The 18,828-nt window shown below is 37.2% G+C and overlaps 2 protein-coding genes across 4 annotated transcripts in view; both read left to right on the top strand.

The window, feature by feature from the left end:
* st8sia3 (ST8 alpha-N-acetyl-neuraminide alpha-2,8-sialyltransferase 3) overlaps positions 1-7,340 on the top strand; it is a 21,195-nt gene extending 13,855 nt beyond the window's left edge. Inside the window, exons 3-4 of the mRNA XM_016251975.1 lie at positions 2,603-3,160; positions 6,862-7,340. Of these exons, the coding sequence (XP_016107461.1) occupies positions 2,603-3,160; positions 6,862-7,144 (841 nt within the window). The 3' untranslated portion in view covers positions 7,145-7,340. The remainder of the gene's footprint in view (positions 1-2,602; positions 3,161-6,861) is intronic.
* Positions 7,341-15,958: 8,618 nt separating this feature from the next.
* Positions 15,959-18,828, top strand: part of onecut2 (one cut homeobox 2) — a 17,040-nt gene continuing 14,170 nt past the window's right edge. Inside the window, exon 1 of one of the 3 annotated variants that reach the window (XM_016251987.1) lies at positions 15,959-17,312. In XM_016251987.1, the coding sequence (XP_016107473.1) occupies positions 16,210-17,312 (1,103 nt within the window). In that variant the 5' untranslated portion in view covers positions 15,959-16,209. The remainder of the gene's footprint in view (positions 17,313-18,828) is intronic. The other 2 variants (XM_016251985.1, XM_016251986.1) reach the window with 2 other exon arrangements.

Raw genomic sequence — 18,828 nt, 5'->3', positions numbered from 1 at the left:
GTGATTGGTTAGCTGGGCCAGTGTGTGCTGTGATTGGTTAGCTGGGCCAGTGTGTGTTGTGATTGGTTAGTTGGGCCAGTGTGTGTTGTGATTGGTTAGTTGGGCAAGTGTGTGTTGTGATTGGTTAGTTCAGTGTGTGTTGTGATTGGTTAGTTGGGCAAGTGTGTGCTGTCAAATCAATTTGAGTGCGATTTAAACCTGGATGATTGTAACCGCTCTAAGTTCGTCTGCCTTGTGAAAGCTAGCGCATCTCCGACATAGTGATAACACTCCTTACCTTCTCTAGTGCAGCTCAACCAGGTCTCGTCCCATTCGTCGGTATTTGTGATATCACACATCCCGGAAAATGTGTTGTAGTTCAAACGAATCGTTCGTTGTAGTTTTTGAAAAGTGATTTCTGTTAAAGAGGTCATATGATGTTGCTAAAAAGAACATTATTTTGTGTATTTGGTGTAATGAAATGTGTTTATGCGGTTTAAAGTTCAAAGAACACATTATTTTCCACATACTGTTGTAACATACTTGTTCTTCGTGTGTTTGTGTGTGTGTGTGTGTGTGTGTTTATTTATTTTGAAGTAAGTTTGAGTTTAGGTTTAAAATATGATTAATTAAGTTTATTAATATCATTCATATTAAAACAAAAAAACATTAAAATAACAATATTAAAACAAAAATCCAAACAAATGTCAACGTTTTTTTGAAAACACTTTTTAAAATTGTGTTTAAAATGTCAACTCTCACATTTATATGTAATATTGCATTTTATTAAATATATTTTTAAATAGTAATATTATTAAAACTATGGTTAAAGTTATTGTTTTTGATGTTTATTTATGTATTTATTTTTATTAAGTTTAGTTTTAAAATATGATTATTAAAATGTTAAAGTATTATTAAATCTATCAAATCAAATGCCAACATTTTTTGAAAAATGGTGCTAAATAGCATTAAAAGTGGTTCTTTGGCTCGTAATCATAGGGGAACCCCTTTAAGTGCTATATAGCACCTATATCTTTAAAGATGGTGCTATATAGCACCTTAACCACCCCAAAGAATCGCCGAAGAACCGTTACAGGTTCTTTATAGGTGCTATATAGCACTTAAATTGGTTCCCTTATGATTACGAGCCAAAGAACCACTTAGCAGTGCTATATAGCACCTCAACTACCACAAAGAACGGCTGAAGAACCCATTTTTTGTGTGTGTGTTTATGTATTTATTTCTAAATGATTGAATGTATCAAATTAAATTTACAAAAAAAAGTTTAAAAAAATATTAAATTGTGTTTAAAAAATCAATGCTCATATGTTTGTGTGATATTAAATTTTAATAAATATGAGTATTTTTAAATAGTAATATTACAGTCTATTTTCTATATGATTCGGTCCGTTCGGTTCATTCGCTGGATGTTATTTTGTCTCTTTTCCAGTAGAGATTGCCCAGTACCTCGTAGTAGTTGCTGTCTATGTGTGTTTGTTTATTTATGTGTCTATTTTTAAATGATTAAATGTATCAAATCAAATGTACAAAACATCTGAAAAATTATTTTAAAATTGTGTTTAAAAAACCATCACTCACATGTGTACATAATATTAAATATTAATAAATATGTGTATTTTAAATAGTAATATTATTAATACTCTATATGTTTAAAGTTATTGTTCATAATGTGTTTATTTATTTATGTATTTATTTTTAAAGTATTAAATGTATCAAATCAAATGTACAAAAAAATGTAAAAAATATTTTTAAATTGTAAAAAAAAAAAATCATGCTCACATGTGAACGCAATATTAATAAACACTGTAAAAAATGACCGTGAATTTAATGGTAAAAAACTGTAAAAATGCTACAGTAAAAACCTGCTACAGTTAAATGGTTAACGGTAAATTTCCCTACTATATACGGTGAAAAAACTGTATTGGAAATTACATGTACAGTAATTTTACGGTAGAATACTGTTTTTGGAAGTGCAAAAAAAACGTATAATTTACAATGAATAACCGTATATTGACATTCCCAGAGTTCCTTGCATTCCCTGCATTTCAAATCTGATGTTTTTTTTTAAATAACTGTTTCTTCTTAGTTTGTACATTAGGGTTGTGTGTTACATCTAAAGTTGTTAAATTAATGTTTATTGCATTATTTCAGTTTCATGTGTGTTACCGTGATGGTGTTTAGTGTTTGTGTGAATGACACGGTGCACCTTCTATATATGTTATTATTTAAAAGCTGCTTGTGATGGGCTTTGGTTCATCATGTGACTTTCTCATCACCACCTGCTTTTGGTGGTTATCAGTGTATTACAAAGCTACAAAACAGATTTCAGAACTTCAATAGGTTGGTATATTAACATTATATCAGTTAATGAAATTATGGTGTTTATCTGTAAATTTAAGTAAAAACCGTAAAACCTAAAATGTTGCTACCGTATTTTTAATGGTAAAATTCTGACAACCACAGCTGCCGTTTTTTACCATAAATTTTACAGAATTCTTTTTTTTACAGTGAATATGAGTATTTTTAAATGGTAATATTACACTTTTTTTCTATATGATTAGTTCCATTTAATTCGCTGGATGTTGTTTTATCTGTTTTCTAGTAAAGAGATCGCCCAGTACATCGACGTCGCACACAACTTCACGCTGACCAAGAGCAGCGTCCGCATGGGTCAGCTAATGCACTATGACTACTCCAGTCACAAATACGTCTTCTCCATCGGCGAGAACCTCAGGTCTCTGCTGCCGGACTCGTCTCCCGTCCTCAACAAGCGCTTCAACAGCTGCGCAGTGGTGGGCAACAGCGGCATCCTTACCGGCAGCCGCTGCGGCACGCAGATCGACAGCTACGACTTCGTCTTCCGCTGCAACTTCGCACCGACTGAGGCCTTCCGTCGCGACGTGGGCCGCCGGACCAACCTGACCACCTTCAACCCCAGTATCCTGGAGAAATACTACAACAACCTGCTGACCATCCAGGACAGGAACAACTTCTTCCTGAGCCTGAAGAAACTGGACGGAGCCATTCTCTGGATTCCCGCCTTCTTCTTTCACACGTCGGCCACCGTCACGCGAACGCTCGTCGATTTCTTCGTAGAGCACAAGGGCCAGCTGAAGGTGCAGTTAGCCTGGCCGGGAAACATTATGCAGTACGTCAACAGGTGAGATCTGAGAACTAAGCTACTAAAATAAAGGTATAATAAATATGTGACCCAGGACCACAAAATCCAGTCAATGGATTTGTCAAGTGTCAATTTTGTGAAATTGAGATTTATACATATACATAATAAATAAGCTTTCCATTGATGTAAGGTTTGTTAGGATAGGACAATATTTGGCTGAGATACAACTATTTGAAAATCTGGAATCTGAGGGTGCAAAAAAATCTAAATATTGAGAAAATCATCTTTAAAGTTGTCCAAATGAAGTTCTTAGCAATGCATATTACTAATCAAAAATTAAGTTTTGATATATTTATGGTAGGAAATTTACAAAAAATCTTCATGGAACATGATCTTTACTTAATATCCTAATGATTTTTGGCATAAAAGAAAAATGGATAATTATGACCCATACTATGTTTTGTTGGCTATTGCTACAAATATCCCCCAGCGACTTAAAGGGTTAGTTCACCCAAAAATGAAAATTAGCCCATAAATTACTCACCCTCAAGTCATCCTAGGTGTATATGACTTTCTTCTTTCAGACGAATCCAGTCGGAGTTATATTAAAAATTGTCTTTGATCTTTCAAGCTGTTTTATGGCACTCAGCGGGTGTTGCATTGCTTCAGTCCAAAATAAGTTAAATAAAAAGCACCCATCCATAAAAAAAAAGTGTCTCACACGGCTCCGGGGGGTGAACAAAAGCCTCCTGTAGCGAATCAATGCGTTTTTGTTAGAAAAATATCCATATTCAAAACGTAATAATCACTTTAATGTAGCTTGCGCTCACTGTTGTACACGGAAGCAGCTCTGGGAGGATGACGTATGAGTTCAGCTTTGTGCATTTGCATTTAACTAAATAATAAAAAATGATTACCAAGTGATTAAGGGTTGCTGATTATTATTGAAAACTGATTAAGAGTTGCTGTTTTTTAATAATTTCAGCCTGGTATTAATGATATTTTAAAACTAAAGGCTTTATAAATAAGTAAATAAATAAGTAACAATAATCAAAATAATACAAAATAGAAAAAATAGAAAGCTTTAGTTTTATATTTTGTAATTTAAAAAAAATGTAAACACTTTTTAAAATTCTTACTAATTACTACGAATTGCTAACTAATCTTAATAATTAATGAATTATAGAACATTGTTACTAACTGACATTTAGGGGTTTTATTTGAAATAATTTCTTGAACTCTCAAAATAACAATAACAGAAAACTAACTCGTGTTATTTCAAACCACAACCATGAAGCCTTGTAACCAATGCAAATATCTCAGATGAAGCAGAAATCATGATCACGTGCAGCCTTCCCAAGTGCTATCATGTTGGTTTTTGGACGTGGTAGCGAGCAGAAGATGAGATTATCAGGATGTCTGTAAGTGAGAGTTAGCCGGTTTAACCCTCATTCATCGACTGAGCTGCTGTCCTGTAATCTACTGCAATCCCTTCAAACAGAGTCGATGTGATTTCACTCCGTAAGACGCTCACAAGATCACAAGAGGATTCATAGATACTGGGTTTAACAGTCTGTGATTGCATATGCTGTACATGGGAGAGTTCATGATTTAATCAAGACTTTTATTTAATATTTTTTAAATAGTAGTTTATAATAGTAGTTTATTAACTATAATACTACTATTAACTACTATATAATTTAATATAGTAGTTAAATAGTTTCTAAATGTTTGACATTTGATTTAAATAGACTAAATGTTATTAATGTTACTAAAAGTTTTTAAACTTTATTAATACAATTTTAAAATTAAAAGTAAATAAATAAATAAATACATTTTAAATTCGTTTTTTTATTTTTTAAGAATTTGTCAAATCTCAAATAAATAAATAAATAACAACATTAGAACGTTATTACAAACTGATTAAGAGTTTAAATTTTTTTTAAACTCACAAATAAGTAAATAAATAACATTAGAAAATTATTGCAAAATCGTTACAAGCTCATGTTGACATGTTCAAAATGACTTTAATTGAGAAATTGAAAGCATTTTCATCATAGAAGAGGTGTATGAATTAAAATCTTTAATGTTACAGAATAAATAGAGCTATAAACATCACACACATGTGTGTATTGTCCCAGTGGTTGAGTATTGTGTTCAGTGTCTCTGTGACTGTATTAGAGATGCTGGGTGAACTAACCTTGCTCTGAGCAAAACCTCTGAGAACACACACACACACACACACACACACTCTCTCTCTCTCTCACACACACACACACTCACTCACTCACTCACTCACATACACGCACACACACACACACAGGAGCCGCTGACCTTCATGGGTGTGTTGTCACTGTTTTCCTGCAGACACATGTGCCACTTTGGGTGAAACACATTAGTTTTGTTTCCCGGGGGTTTCTGGGTAAACGCTGTTCAGTGTGCGCTGGTCCTCTGTCATCAACTCTATGTGAGGATATTTGACTTAATTCACGCTGAAGTTCTGTGCTGGAAGAGTTCTTGCAGGTAAAGCGATGGTGGATTTGAGGTGCCAAAGTGCAGAATGTACTGAGATCAGCCCTTATGGAAACACTGTAATGTTTGTTAATTACATAATTTTTTTTTTTTTGCAATTTGTTGTTATTCCAGAGTTATTGATTTTTATTCTGGTTTACAATTTAAAAAATATATATAATAATAAAGAAATTGACAGATAGATAATAAAGGGTTTATAATTAAGTTTCACTTTATTGTTGATATTATGATTAATGTAATTTTTTTTTTAATCATTTTAAATTTATGTATAATAAATAAATTGGTTGATGAATGTAAAATGTATTACCGGTAGTATAATATAATTTTATAAAGGGCATTAAAATTAAATTTTGTGTTCATTATAATTTTATATTTTATACTTTTTTTTAAATGATTGTTGACATCATCATAATTACCATAATGCAAAAAATAAAAGAAAAATCAGGTTTTATGAATGAAAAAATTTAATAAAATAAAAACTGTACTTATTCATTGCTTGATAAATACAATTTTAATAATATAATAATATAATTTAATGAAGGGCATTAGAAGTATATTTCACATTATGATCAATTCCATAGTGCTAATAATAATACTAAGCACAGGTTTTGTGAGATTCACCCAAATGCTCATCAAACCTACAAATAGAATTAAAGACTGTCAGCTAATACACACAGATTTAGTTAATCCTATTTCCAGTTTGCAACATCTCAAAATATCCAAAGACAGTTTTATTTAAAAATGCCTATATATATACTGTATATGTCTAAAAATGACCCTGCAGCACAAAAGCAGTGTTAAGTCGCTGGGGGATATTTGTAGCAATAGCCAACAATACATTGTATGGGTCATAATTATCCATTTTCCTTTCATGCCAAAAATCATTAGGATATTAAGTAAAGATCATGTTCCATGAAGATATTTTGTAAATTTCCTACCGTAAATCTATCAAAACTTCATTTTTGATTAGTAATATGCATTGCTAAAGAACTTCATTTGAACAACTTTAAAGATGATTTTCTCAATATTTCGATTTGTTTGTACCCTCAGATTCCAGATTTTCAAATAGTTGTATCTCGGACAAACCATACATCAATGGAAAGCTTATTTATTCAGCTTTGTATATAAAAGAATGACCCTTATGACTGCTTTTGTGCTCCAGGGTCACAAATGACAAAAACAGAAGTGTCCGCTCTTGCTGTCTGCAGGTATTGGAAGACGAAGCAGCTTTCCCCGAAGCGTCTGAGCACAGGGATCCTGATGTTCACGCTGGCCTCGTCTCTGTGTGAACAGGTGCATCTGTACGGATTCTGGCCCTTCGGCTGGGACCCCAACACGGGCAAAGAGCTGCCCTACCATTACTACGACAAGAAGGGCACCAAGTTCACCACCAAGTGGCAGGAGTCGCACCAGCTGCCCACCGAGTTCAAACTGCTCTTCAAGATGCACGCAGACGGCGTCCTCAAACTCAGCCTCTCCCACTGCGCCTGAGGTCAGAGGTCAGCGGTCAGGATGCGGGGTCGTTCGGGCTCGCTAATGGACATTTGTCATGATTGTCCTGGATTTTATTTCTGGAACTATATACACTGAGCTCAGCAGTGTTATTGATAACTAATGATATCAGTGTTAGAATGGGCGCCATCAGGGATAGAAAGGAAGGCTGGTGACACTTTACAATAAGGTGACTTATTTAGTCTGACAGTGATTTGCTAAAATGGTTTCCACATGCAAATTTGTTTTTGCATGACCAAGCGTATAAACAGACTAATTGATTGGCTGAGATGATTAACAAGCGATGTGATTGGCCGAGACAGTTCTGGCCTGATCATATTACTGAGGATCCATTTGCAAAACACTGAACGTCTACAAAGTTTCTCTGAACCCGTGTGTCAGTCCTGAAGACTGGAGTAATGATGCTGAAAATACAGGTGCGCATCACAGAAATAAATTACAGTTTAACAGATATTCACAGCTATTTTAAATAGTAATAATATTTCACAATTTTTACAGTATTTGCTGTATTTTTGATCAAATAAATGCAGCCCATGACCTACCGTATAGACATTTTCTGCATTTTATTAATTTTTTTCATTGATGTGTTCATGTTTTAGACACTTCTTCACTATTTTCTTCACTCTTTCATTACCGTACAGACATGATCTGGATATGATTTCCCTCAGTGATATTGAGCTCTTCAGATTGAACCCAACTGTAAGAGAATGGTTCTGGGCTCTTTTTGAAAGTCGAATGCAGTTCTTTTGATAACACCGACTTCTTTTGATTGTATCTGTCTTTGTTTCCCGTCTTCTGAATGTGTTTCGATTGTAAGACGAGGCGCAGCAGATCTCGACTTTCACAAGATTAATTTCAGTGAATTTTAAGCGAAACTAATTAAGAGTAGAGAAGTGAACACTGAGTGTGCGAATGTTATTTTCTTCTTCTTTTAATGTGTGATCAGTTTTATTATAAACAGAGATGGTGATGTCTCAGAGCGAACAAACAAATAAACGTCCGTTTCAGACATCAAACGTGTCTCACATGTGCCAGTTATTATAGTTCTGTCAGGACCACTATCTTCAAAATGATAGATACTTAGTATAAAGTTTGGTTTGGCGGTATGGTTCTGTTCTGAGCAAAAACCTCCCTGCCGATCCATGCAGCCTGTCATGACTGAGCAGGGAGAGCAGCAATAATAACCCCCCAGGGTTAACAGAACAGAACAAGGCAGATATCATTAATGTACTTAATGATATTTAAGTGTAACACTTTATTCAAGATAAAGGAGCCTGATTAGCAAGGAATATCAGAAAGCCAAGTCCTGACTGTGGCGAAAGGAGGAGCTGGGGATGGAGGAGGGTAATTTGCTCCCGAGCAAGCTGAAAAGCTGCAGAATAATGCTGGATAGAGCTTATATAGGAATGCCGCGATAGGTGTCGTATTCCTATAGGTAGATGTGATCAGCTGAGAATCAGCTGATGCAAGCTTGACTCACATGACCTGCCAGAACTAACGCTAACCCTTAATTTTTACAAATGAAATTTTTTTTGAACATTATGAGTTTGCTGTCCAGCACAGATTTATCTGCGGATGCTGTGACTGACAGGCTGATGCAAGCTTGACTCACATGACCTGCCAGAACTAACGCTAACCCTTAATTTTTACAAATTAAATTTTTTTTGAACATTATGAGTTTGCTGTCCAGCACAGATTTATCTGCGGATGCTGTGACTGACAATCTAATGAACGTCAGAAATATTCCTTAAGCAGTCATTTCAGCCATGTTTTGTTTACAGTTATCATAAATCAGGTTATATGGTGATATCTGTGGGGAAAGTTCAATACTTCACCATTAAAGAACGTCACGTGACGATGTTTAAGTAGAAACGTCCTTCTGAACATGATTTAAAACACAAACATCAATCAAGAAGAACAACACAAGCGATATGTTATTGATAATCCATATGCGGAGGAAGAGAAAACATTGATCACTGTTAGAGAAAAAACATCCTTTTTTATATTCTAATGCATTAATGGCATATCCTATCGTGCACTATACATAAAACTGCTTTGCCATTAAAATACAGCAACAGAAAGGACAAAAAACTAATATATTCACCAGTAATTTTTTCTGTCTAAATATACATGCACACATTGTTTTTTTATGTTAAATATAAATACACACATGTTGTTGTTTATGTTAAAGTTAGTTTGTTTTGTGTCCTGCTGTCGGAGCGCTTCGCTCGCGTGTCTTCTTTGACCTTTGACCTTTGTTCCTAAAAAGAGGGGTCAAAGTTTAAACCAAATGATGTAACAGCCCATCGGCTTTGTCTCTTTAGATCAGCGGTGTCCACACTTTTTAGTACAAAGAGCCAAAAATCAAGTTTGATTCAGATATATTTGATATAACTGTATTTGGTTACTCTGCTGAAATTAATTATTAATGCAAGACTCTAAAAGTGAGTAGGGTACAAATGTTAACTAATAGACATCACCATACTTCCCCAGTTAATTGATTGCATTAAGAATAGCAAACACTTTTTGTATTAGAATTTTTCTGAAATGTTATGTTTAAGCATGCAGATGAGGCATTGTCTAATTAAACATGCACTAATTTGCCCAATTTTCCAGAACAGAAATCTAAACATTGAATAAAGCCAGGTTCATTTAATTGTGTTGTCATATTAGAGTTAAAGGTTTTTCTGGAGGGTGTTTTGTATTTCTCTTTTTATCACTCCATAACTCAGAAAATGCTGTCAACAGACAGAAAAAAAGACATTTTCACCATGTTTTCAGGATTAAAATAGTATATACATCAGTGTGAATGATATGTGAACAAGCCCCACAGTAAAAATCTTCAGAATATAGAGAGGAATAAAACTGTAAGTTCGGGTGTATGTAAGTGCTGCTGAAGTGGACAAAAAACTCTTTAAAGAAATGTATTGGAATTGAACTCTACAGACGCAAATGGAAAAGTGCAATAAAACATGTGTTTTGGATGTTTTCTTTCCACTAATCTGAAAAAAAAAAGATTATAAAAAGCTCAACAGCCCAAAATCTCAAAATTGACCAGTGCATGAAAAAACAGTTTCTACAGTGTTTAGCGCAGTCAGACGAGAGCAGCATTCATCAGTCTTTTCTCTTCGTTTCACCACAGAGCTGCAGACAGTACAGTACAGCTTCTTTGTCTAAGTCTTGTGTTAAAGCGGACGCTTTGTTTAGTATAATTTCATTTGTGCGCTGCACATTTCTGCCGTTTTGTGTTTCTAGTGTTGGTGATTCATAGAAAATCAATTTGGGGAGGAAAAAGGAAAAGCAGCACATTTGCCTTTCTTTCTCTGCTCCTGAAGATTTTGCACATTTTCTTCTTTTATGATTCATGCTATTTTTAAACTTAAAACCAAAGCCTGTAAATTAATGGTGATATAATAATATTTATAATAATATCAAACATAACTAGAGCAATCGGCTTTTGCTGTAAGATATGTGAAATGGAAAGGATTTTATATAACACATTATTCTTATAAGTGAAAAAATCTGAATAATGAGAGTCGTCTGCTGGTTGCATGGAACAAAAACAGATTTTTGTTTATTAGAAACTTAAATTTAGGCTCTGGAATTATTCAGTAAATGAATATGGTTTGGTTTGTCATCTCAAACAGTCTGATGTTCATCAGCGGTGACATAAACATGATTGTACAGAACACTGTTTCTGTGGTTCTGAGCAAAAGATAGAAATGCAAACCAGCTTCAGATAATCAATACACACACACTCTCACACACACACACACTCACACACATACACGCACACACACTCACACACACACACACGCACGCACGCACATACACACACACACACATACACGCACACACACACACGCCACACGCACACGCACATACACGCACACACACACACGCACACACACACACACACACACATACACGCACACACACTCACACGCATATACACACACACACACACACACACGCACAAGCACTCACTCACTCACTCACACACACACACAGACAGGCCTGCTGAGAGAGCAGGGAAAAGTGCTCATTTCTCCTGCAGAGTGTCAGAAAAGCTGAAGAATAGGACAGACAGATGTGTGTGTGGTCATTACAATAGTAACTGTTTTATAAGTGTTTATCCTCGAATGTTTTCATTTGAATTTCAGTAAAACACAGCATGATTTATTCCATATTTTCAGACATTTTAGATGATTAAACATTTTAACTACAATTTAAATTAGTATGCTATATATAAAAAAGTTCACAGACACACACTAATGAAATGTTATTTTACAATTTTTTTCATTATTTTTATTTAGTCCATCTTGGATTATTGGTTATGTTTTATATTTATGTTTTATTATACGTCTTATATGTTATTAGTTACAGCAAAGCTTTAAAGTCTTATTTTTATTTAGTTTTATTTTGTAGTGAGATTCATTGCAATCATGTCAAATGTCTAAATAATTCAAATATTTCCAAATGTAAGTTTTCAACAGTGTTTTGTATATGCAATGTTGTCATACATCTATTAAATTTAATAAAAAAAATATATATTATATATATGGAATATGTTGTTTGTTTTAGCCCCCCCTCCCAATTATTTTCATTTAGTCCATATGTTCAATTAAATGTTCAATTGTTTATAATAATATCCCCTCCCCATATGACTTATTAGTTACAGCAAGGCTTTATAATGCTGTCTTATTTTTATTCTATTGTATTTAGTACATTTTAATTATGAAAACCACAGAAAATGTCAAAACTCAGAAGCTAAACAAAGTATTTTTACAGAAATACCTCAAATATTTTAGATTACTGTATAGTGTTTACGTGCATTACACGCAGATTTCTATTATATTCCATTTATTTGGTTTTATACATATAAGAGGAGGGTTTCAGCGTGAGGTGTCGGAGGCGTCGTCCACGCGTGTTTGCTCGTCTCTTTCACGGACACAATGAGGTGAACGTGTCAAGGGTTAAAGGTCACGGCCCCTGAAACACAGCAAGCAAAATACAGCCTTTCAGCAGCAGAGAACGAGACACGATGAAGATATCATAGAGAAATCTGCAACAGAGACCACACTGAAGCGTTCTTCTTGAGAAAGCACGATCATTAAAGCACTTCCATGTTAAACTGCTCACACATGCAAAGCAAGAGCAGTTATTAATTAACCCAGAACACTCAAAACAATCAATATGATCATCAGAGACACTCAACAAACCGTCTCTGCATGATCACACAGACCTCAGTTTAACACTGGTTTAGGGACCATGCATTTTTGTTTTGGGCTACACATACATAGCACACAACATTTTTTCATCACATTTGTTTAGTCCATTTTGGTTATCATTTAAATAATTGTAGTTGAATTATTTAATTTTAGCCCCCTTTCTTTTTCCTGGCATTGTTTGACATCCTTGTTCTAGTGATCAGGTTATTCTGAGAGGTCAAATGTCACGGGTCACCTGATCTCCTGTGACCTTTCGCCCTAAAATCCCCCACAAATCTCAATGTCAAATGCGTTTAACAGAGCATTAAACCTGAAATCTTCACTCCCAAAGAATGGCCATACATCTTTCGTCGCAAAGCGATGTCAATATTCGAACAACAAAATTAAGTGAACAACTTTATTTCATCACGTGACAAAAATCAAATTAAATTAAACGGGCTACTCATGTCGTGTGAACGCCAGGAAGAATAAAACCACGGCCAAAAGGTAATGTTATGTCAGATATTAACGTCGTGTGGTGTTTCTAAACCCTTTATAAGCTTGCATTAAATCTTCAAAATAATTTTTATAATAACTATTTAAGGTTCACTAATCGCCATGAGTGTGTTTTGAAATTGCTCATCAAAAGAAATCATGACCCTTTTGTCAATGCTACAGAATGTTAAGTCATTCAAAATTAAAATAGGGAATAAATGGTCATCGTATGTGAGTTTTAAAATTATGCATGACTAATTTCAGTCTGATTTTTCACGTTAAAAACAAAAAAACGCGAAAATTGTGTGAACTAATGCCGCATTCGAAACACAAATCTCTCACTAATGTTACATTATTCAGAACATTATTGTCATGCGAGATATGAGCTGAGTTGCACTGACAGATTTACACGCCTGTGAAACTTAATTAGAGAATTAAAAAGATAATCATCTCTGAGCACCTGTTAAAGCATTTCATGCACGACAAGATCCGAACAACAGACTCAAACCAACTGCCTTCAGTGTGTGTGTGTGTGTGTGTGTGTGTGTGTGTGTGTAAACGTGTTTTCTGAAAGTCTTGTAACGTGTAAACTTACCTGTTAAAGCATTTCATGCACGACAAGATCCGAACAACAGACTCAAACCAACTGCCTTCAGTGTGTGTGTGTGTGTGTGTGTGTGTAAACGTGTTTTCTGAAAGTCTTGTAACGTGTAAACTTACCACAGACTTTCAAATCTCTTGTTTTAACCTTTAAAAAATGATTTTGTTCAGTTTTGTCGTATAGGTACAGATCTCAAGGCCCCTTGAGATACTAGACGTTTATTTCAGTTCGTCGCATTAAAATCATCTTCATTGCAAGTGTGAAATATAGTTATAGTTAATAATGCATAATATTATTAATATAACTAGCTACAATAAACTATAAAACAATAGTAATACACTTAGATCTGATAGCTATTGTTTTGCTTGACTTCAAAATGATATTGTTTTATGTAAATACAATTCACAGAATGAGAATATCTGCAGCCAACAAAATGACATTAATGCCATGACATGCTGAACATGTTTCTTAACGCTGCATATTCAAATTAAATTACATTTTGAATACGCAAAATCACTGAGAATATCAGAAAACAGACCTCGTCTTTGTAAAAGTTAAAAAGTCCAACCAAATGTGTTTTGTAACCGCAGGTTAACATGTCATGTTCGCCGAGCCTAAAGACTGTTTTGTCATATTCACAGCTGCGGCGCAACACGCATATGAAACGGCTTTAATAGCCAAAGCACTGGATGAATTTCCCCTTCGTCTCGACACTAATTCAGACGGACCTCGTGGACGTGTCGCTGTAGTGTGATTTGTGACGCGCCGCGCAGGTTCGGATAAAAGCGCATTTACGAGCAAAAGAAGCGCATTTGAGCCGCGTTTAGTGCTGGAGGAAGCTCGGAGACTTACCGAGAGCCGCCGGATCTCTGCACGCGCCCCGAACAGATGCAGCGCAGGACGGTAACGGCAGCATCATGGGGTCCGAGGCGCATTGATTCTGATCAATAGTGCTGCACTTACACAGCAGATGGCCAGAGAGCGACAGAAATGAGGGGGAAAAAACACTGTCCCAATCCAAGAGTCGCTCGAGCCTCTTCAGCTTTTAGCTTGAAAGGAGAAATGATGCATCATAATAACAATCTGAAGTGCGTTTCATTTACACTTAATCCATTCAGATGAACGCAAAATGAGTTAATCTCATCACATCTGAACGTTTGCCGTGAAACTAACGCGTTTTGTTACTGTAAGTCTTTATAGTCTACATTATTGGGTTTTTTAAAAGTACAAACATTAGAGTATTTATCAGTTTGATATTGCAAACAGCAATCAGATGCATATCAAAAATCTCACAGAAAACAAGAATAGTTTTGCATTAAAAAAAAACTAAACTAAATGGATTTAAATAGCATCCGATTATCTTCATTAATCCCCCGGTTTCACAGTCAAAGCTACTAAAATGTGATTCTGAGCTGTTTCGTCTGAAAGAAACTTGCAGGGACTGATCTTAAAATATATCAGTGCCTTTGTTTTGTCTCAAGATGCACTATAGCCTAATGCTTTTTTCTAAGGCATGTTAATAAAAAATACTAAAATGTCCTAATTGAACTATGGCCTAATCCTGGTTTATAGTCTAAGACCTGGTTGTGAAACCAGGCCTTTGACTAGTATTTTAGGTGTATGTTGATTTTTAAAATTACATTTGTCTAATAGGCCTACTGAGAGGTTATTTGATCCTTTTAAGTTTATCTGCATAGGCTAGTAAATATGCCCACTTGACTATTAAGAGAAAAAAATATGTTTATCATCATTATGTCATATATCTGTTTCTAGCCATTTAATGAAACATATTTGTATTCATTTCTACTCCACTTTCTTTTTTTCTTTTTTTTAAGTCAAATTAAGGTGGCCCACAAAGTGTAAATTAACTTTTCTGTTTTTATTATTATTTTTTTTTTTACAATTTATAAAATTAGAAAACAGTTTATAAAACATACAACAGTTTTGTCAGTGCGTAATAGGCATATTTTCTGTTTTCATGCGTTTTGGTGATTTTAATGTAAATGTTGTGAAAAGTTTTTTTTTAGGTTCTATAAAAGCCTTAAAAAAATACTAATTGTTGTAAACTAATATCACAAAAAAATAGCTCTGAACGTTTGTTAATTTGCGTTTGTTGAATGTAAAGCTGGTAAAGTGAGTTTGGCGTTTAGACTTTTACATGCTTTTAGAAAGAAAACAACGTCCTGCCTTTTACCCCCCAGCAGCTTTTTTCCTGAGAGTGTACAGTTACATTGCAGGATTTTGAATAGACCTGTTCATGTGATTATATTTTTGTGTTGTTTTGTAGAGGATGAACCGGATAAACGATGCGTTTGCAATGACAGCGAAGCGCCCGTCTGACGCGCGATTCCAGATGCAAAGCCAGCGACTCCAAACGGCTTCGTGGACGCGTCAGCGATTGGCCAGAGGCGCGCTGGCGAGGAACGCGATTGGACCGCCGACGCGTCAATCAAGGCCAAAACTCCTCCCCTTTCAGCAGGGTCGGGTGCGCGCGGAGCAAGCCCACCCCAAACACCTCCAGTTGCCCAAACAGAAGACGCAGGAGGAGTAGAGGGCTCGGACATGGGGAGAAATCAGCACTGGCCCGTCTGATAGAGATCGGTGTTTTTTATTTATTAAATAAGGGAGAAAAAAAACCCGAGAGGCCTTCGGAGAGGACAAATAAATAAAATAAATAAAAACAAATACGGAGAGAAACCCATCCCTGGCACAAAGCTGGGGATAAATCAATGGACTGAATGAAGACTGCCTATAACGCCTATCGATGCCTGGCCAAGGATTTGGATGCGTACGCCATGAACCCAGAGATGACAATGGACATTGGCAGCCTAAGCCATGAGCAGGACTTGATGAGCAGCCACAGCCCCCATCACAACCGCAATCCGGGGGCTTCCTTGCGGATACACCAGGATCTGACCGTGGCGCCGTCGCGCTCCGCGATGGTCTCCAGTATGGCTTCGATTCTGGACGGCGGCGGCGGAGGAGAGTACCGTCCCGAGCTGTCGCTGCCGCTCCATCACGCCATGAGCATGCCGTGCGACACCTCCCCATCCGGGATGAGCGGCACCTACACCACGCTGACCCCTCTGCAGCCCCTGCCGCCGATTTCCACCGTGTCCGACAAATTCCACCATCCGCACCATCACCACCATCACCACCACCAGCGTCTCTCTGGGAACGTGAGCGGCAGCTTCACCCTCATGCGGGACGAGAGGACTCTACCAGCCATGAACAACCTCTACAGCCCCTACCACAAAGACATGAGCGGGATGGGGCAGAGTTTGTCCCCTCTGGGCAACGGCTTGGGCTCCATCCACAACGCGCAGCAGACGCTCCACAACTACGGCGCGCACAGCCACGATAAGATGCTGAGCTCCAACTTCGACGCGCACACTGCCATGCTGGCCAGAAGTGACCAGCACCTCTCCAGAGGCCTCGGTGGCCCCGCGGCGGGCATGATGCCGCACCTCAACGGGATGCACGGGCATCCGGGCCACCCTCAATCCCACGGGCCCGTGTTGGCTTCCAACCGGGACAGACCGCTCTCCTCCTCCTCCTCCTCCGGAGCGCAGGGCCCCGGCTCGGGTCAGCTGGAAGAGATCAACACCAAGGAAGTGGCGCAGCGCATCACGGCCGAGCTCAAGCGCTACAGCATCCCGCAGGCCATCTTCGCGCAGCGGGTGCTGTGCCGCTCGCAGGGCACGCTCTCCGACCTGCTGCGGAACCCCAAACCCTGGAGTAAACTCAAGTCCGGCCGCGAAACCTTTCGCCGCATGTGGAAGTGGTTACAGGAGCCCGAGTTTCAGAGGATGTCGGCCCTTCGGCTTGCAGGTAAGACAAGGTATCTGCTTTTGAACATCTTCTGTGGCGATTTTTACTCTTTGGCGCGAGCATTTATTGCGTAAAACGTTTCACTCATGCGCAGACGCGCGGCGCTTTACTTTTATTTCAAACGTCCTAAGTGAAACAATGTATCGCTCAGCTAGCGTTTTTAGTTTTTCCGTTCTTTATTTACTTTTGAAATGTTGCAAGTGCATGCTTTGGAAGAGCCGCTTCGGTCTTTTTTCTCTCTCTCCCTCTCAGTCAAAGAAAAGCTTTCAGAGATGTGCTGAATAGGGATGTGTTGGTAATTACTGGACTGTTATTCCCCTCCTGCCCCTCTACATCAGGCGTGTTGCCCCCTCTAGCGATGGGCGGTGCAGGACCCCTTTTCCTTTGTTCGGATGAAGAAAAAGCTAGACTTGAATTTTGTAGTTTGGCGTGCGAGGTGTCAGAGACGGTGTCCTGTTGTTGAAGAGCATCCTATCAGTGCATTAAAATAAAAGCATGGTGCGCATTGATTTTTAATTTGTAGGGTGATGCACAATTATTCACTGAAATAATGGACAGCTCTGATGCCTCATGCATTGTGCAACACAAGTGTGCGAGCCTGTGCATTAACTTCAGCTGAGAAAAACACACAAACAATGCATTTAAGTGTCAATAAAAGGTTCGGAAAAGGAGTGTGTGTTTGAGCTGTTAAATCACATACCAAAACATGAGCATCTTTGTCAAAACATGTCATCATTGATTCTTTGCATATGATGCATTCAGCTAATGAAATGCACTATGTGAACGGCCACAGAAGGCGATTGTTTTGTCAAGCAAACAAATGCATTTTCTTTCATCAAGAATGCAATTTTAAGCAGAACTGTGCTTTGAGATGTTGGCGTAGGCGCTTTAATGCTGTTTCCCTGCAGGGCTCTGGTCTCACAGATGGCTTTGGGTTGGGGGGAAGGTATTATGTGATCTGCAGGGGAATTGAAAAGAAGAACAGAGGCTGCAGCGGCTCGATGAATTATTGATAGAAATCTCTGCGTGACCCTCAGCTCAACGCACAAAACGTCACCTTGTCTTGGGTTAAACAGGCAGAGATGTGCAGCCCGGCACCTGCCTTTTGTTCGGCGTTTTGGAGGAGAGAAGACGCAAATAATGAAGCAAAAATAGGCTGTTAGAGGAGTTGCACGTCATGACATCAGAAATGTCTGACCCAGAGAGAATTGCTGGCCGCTTTGTTTTCATGCTTGAATTTCATGCATGTAAATGTTGACTCAGAGCTACACTCTTAAAAATGAAGGTTTCACATGGGGTTTTCAAAGCGATGCAATTATTCCAAAAAATAACCTTTAGTTTTGAATGAAATTTGTAAATTAATGTATATTATTCAGCATAATATAATGCTGAACAGATGATAACTGATTGATATATTCAAATTTCATATAGGCCTACAGTGGGGTCAAAAAATCACTAAAGAGAACAGTGAATTTTAAGCAATTTTAATATATATATATATATATATATATATATATATATATATA

This window comes from Sinocyclocheilus grahami, unplaced genomic scaffold (genome assembly GCF_001515645.1).
Source record: "Sinocyclocheilus grahami isolate Dianchi unplaced genomic scaffold, SAMN03320097.WGS_v1.1 scaffold1080.1, whole genome shotgun sequence".
In the NCBI taxonomy this organism is placed as follows: domain Eukaryota; kingdom Metazoa; phylum Chordata; class Actinopteri; order Cypriniformes; family Cyprinidae; genus Sinocyclocheilus; species Sinocyclocheilus grahami.
Note: the sequence above shows the minus strand (reverse complement) of the source record. Positions and strands in the feature narration are given on the sequence as shown.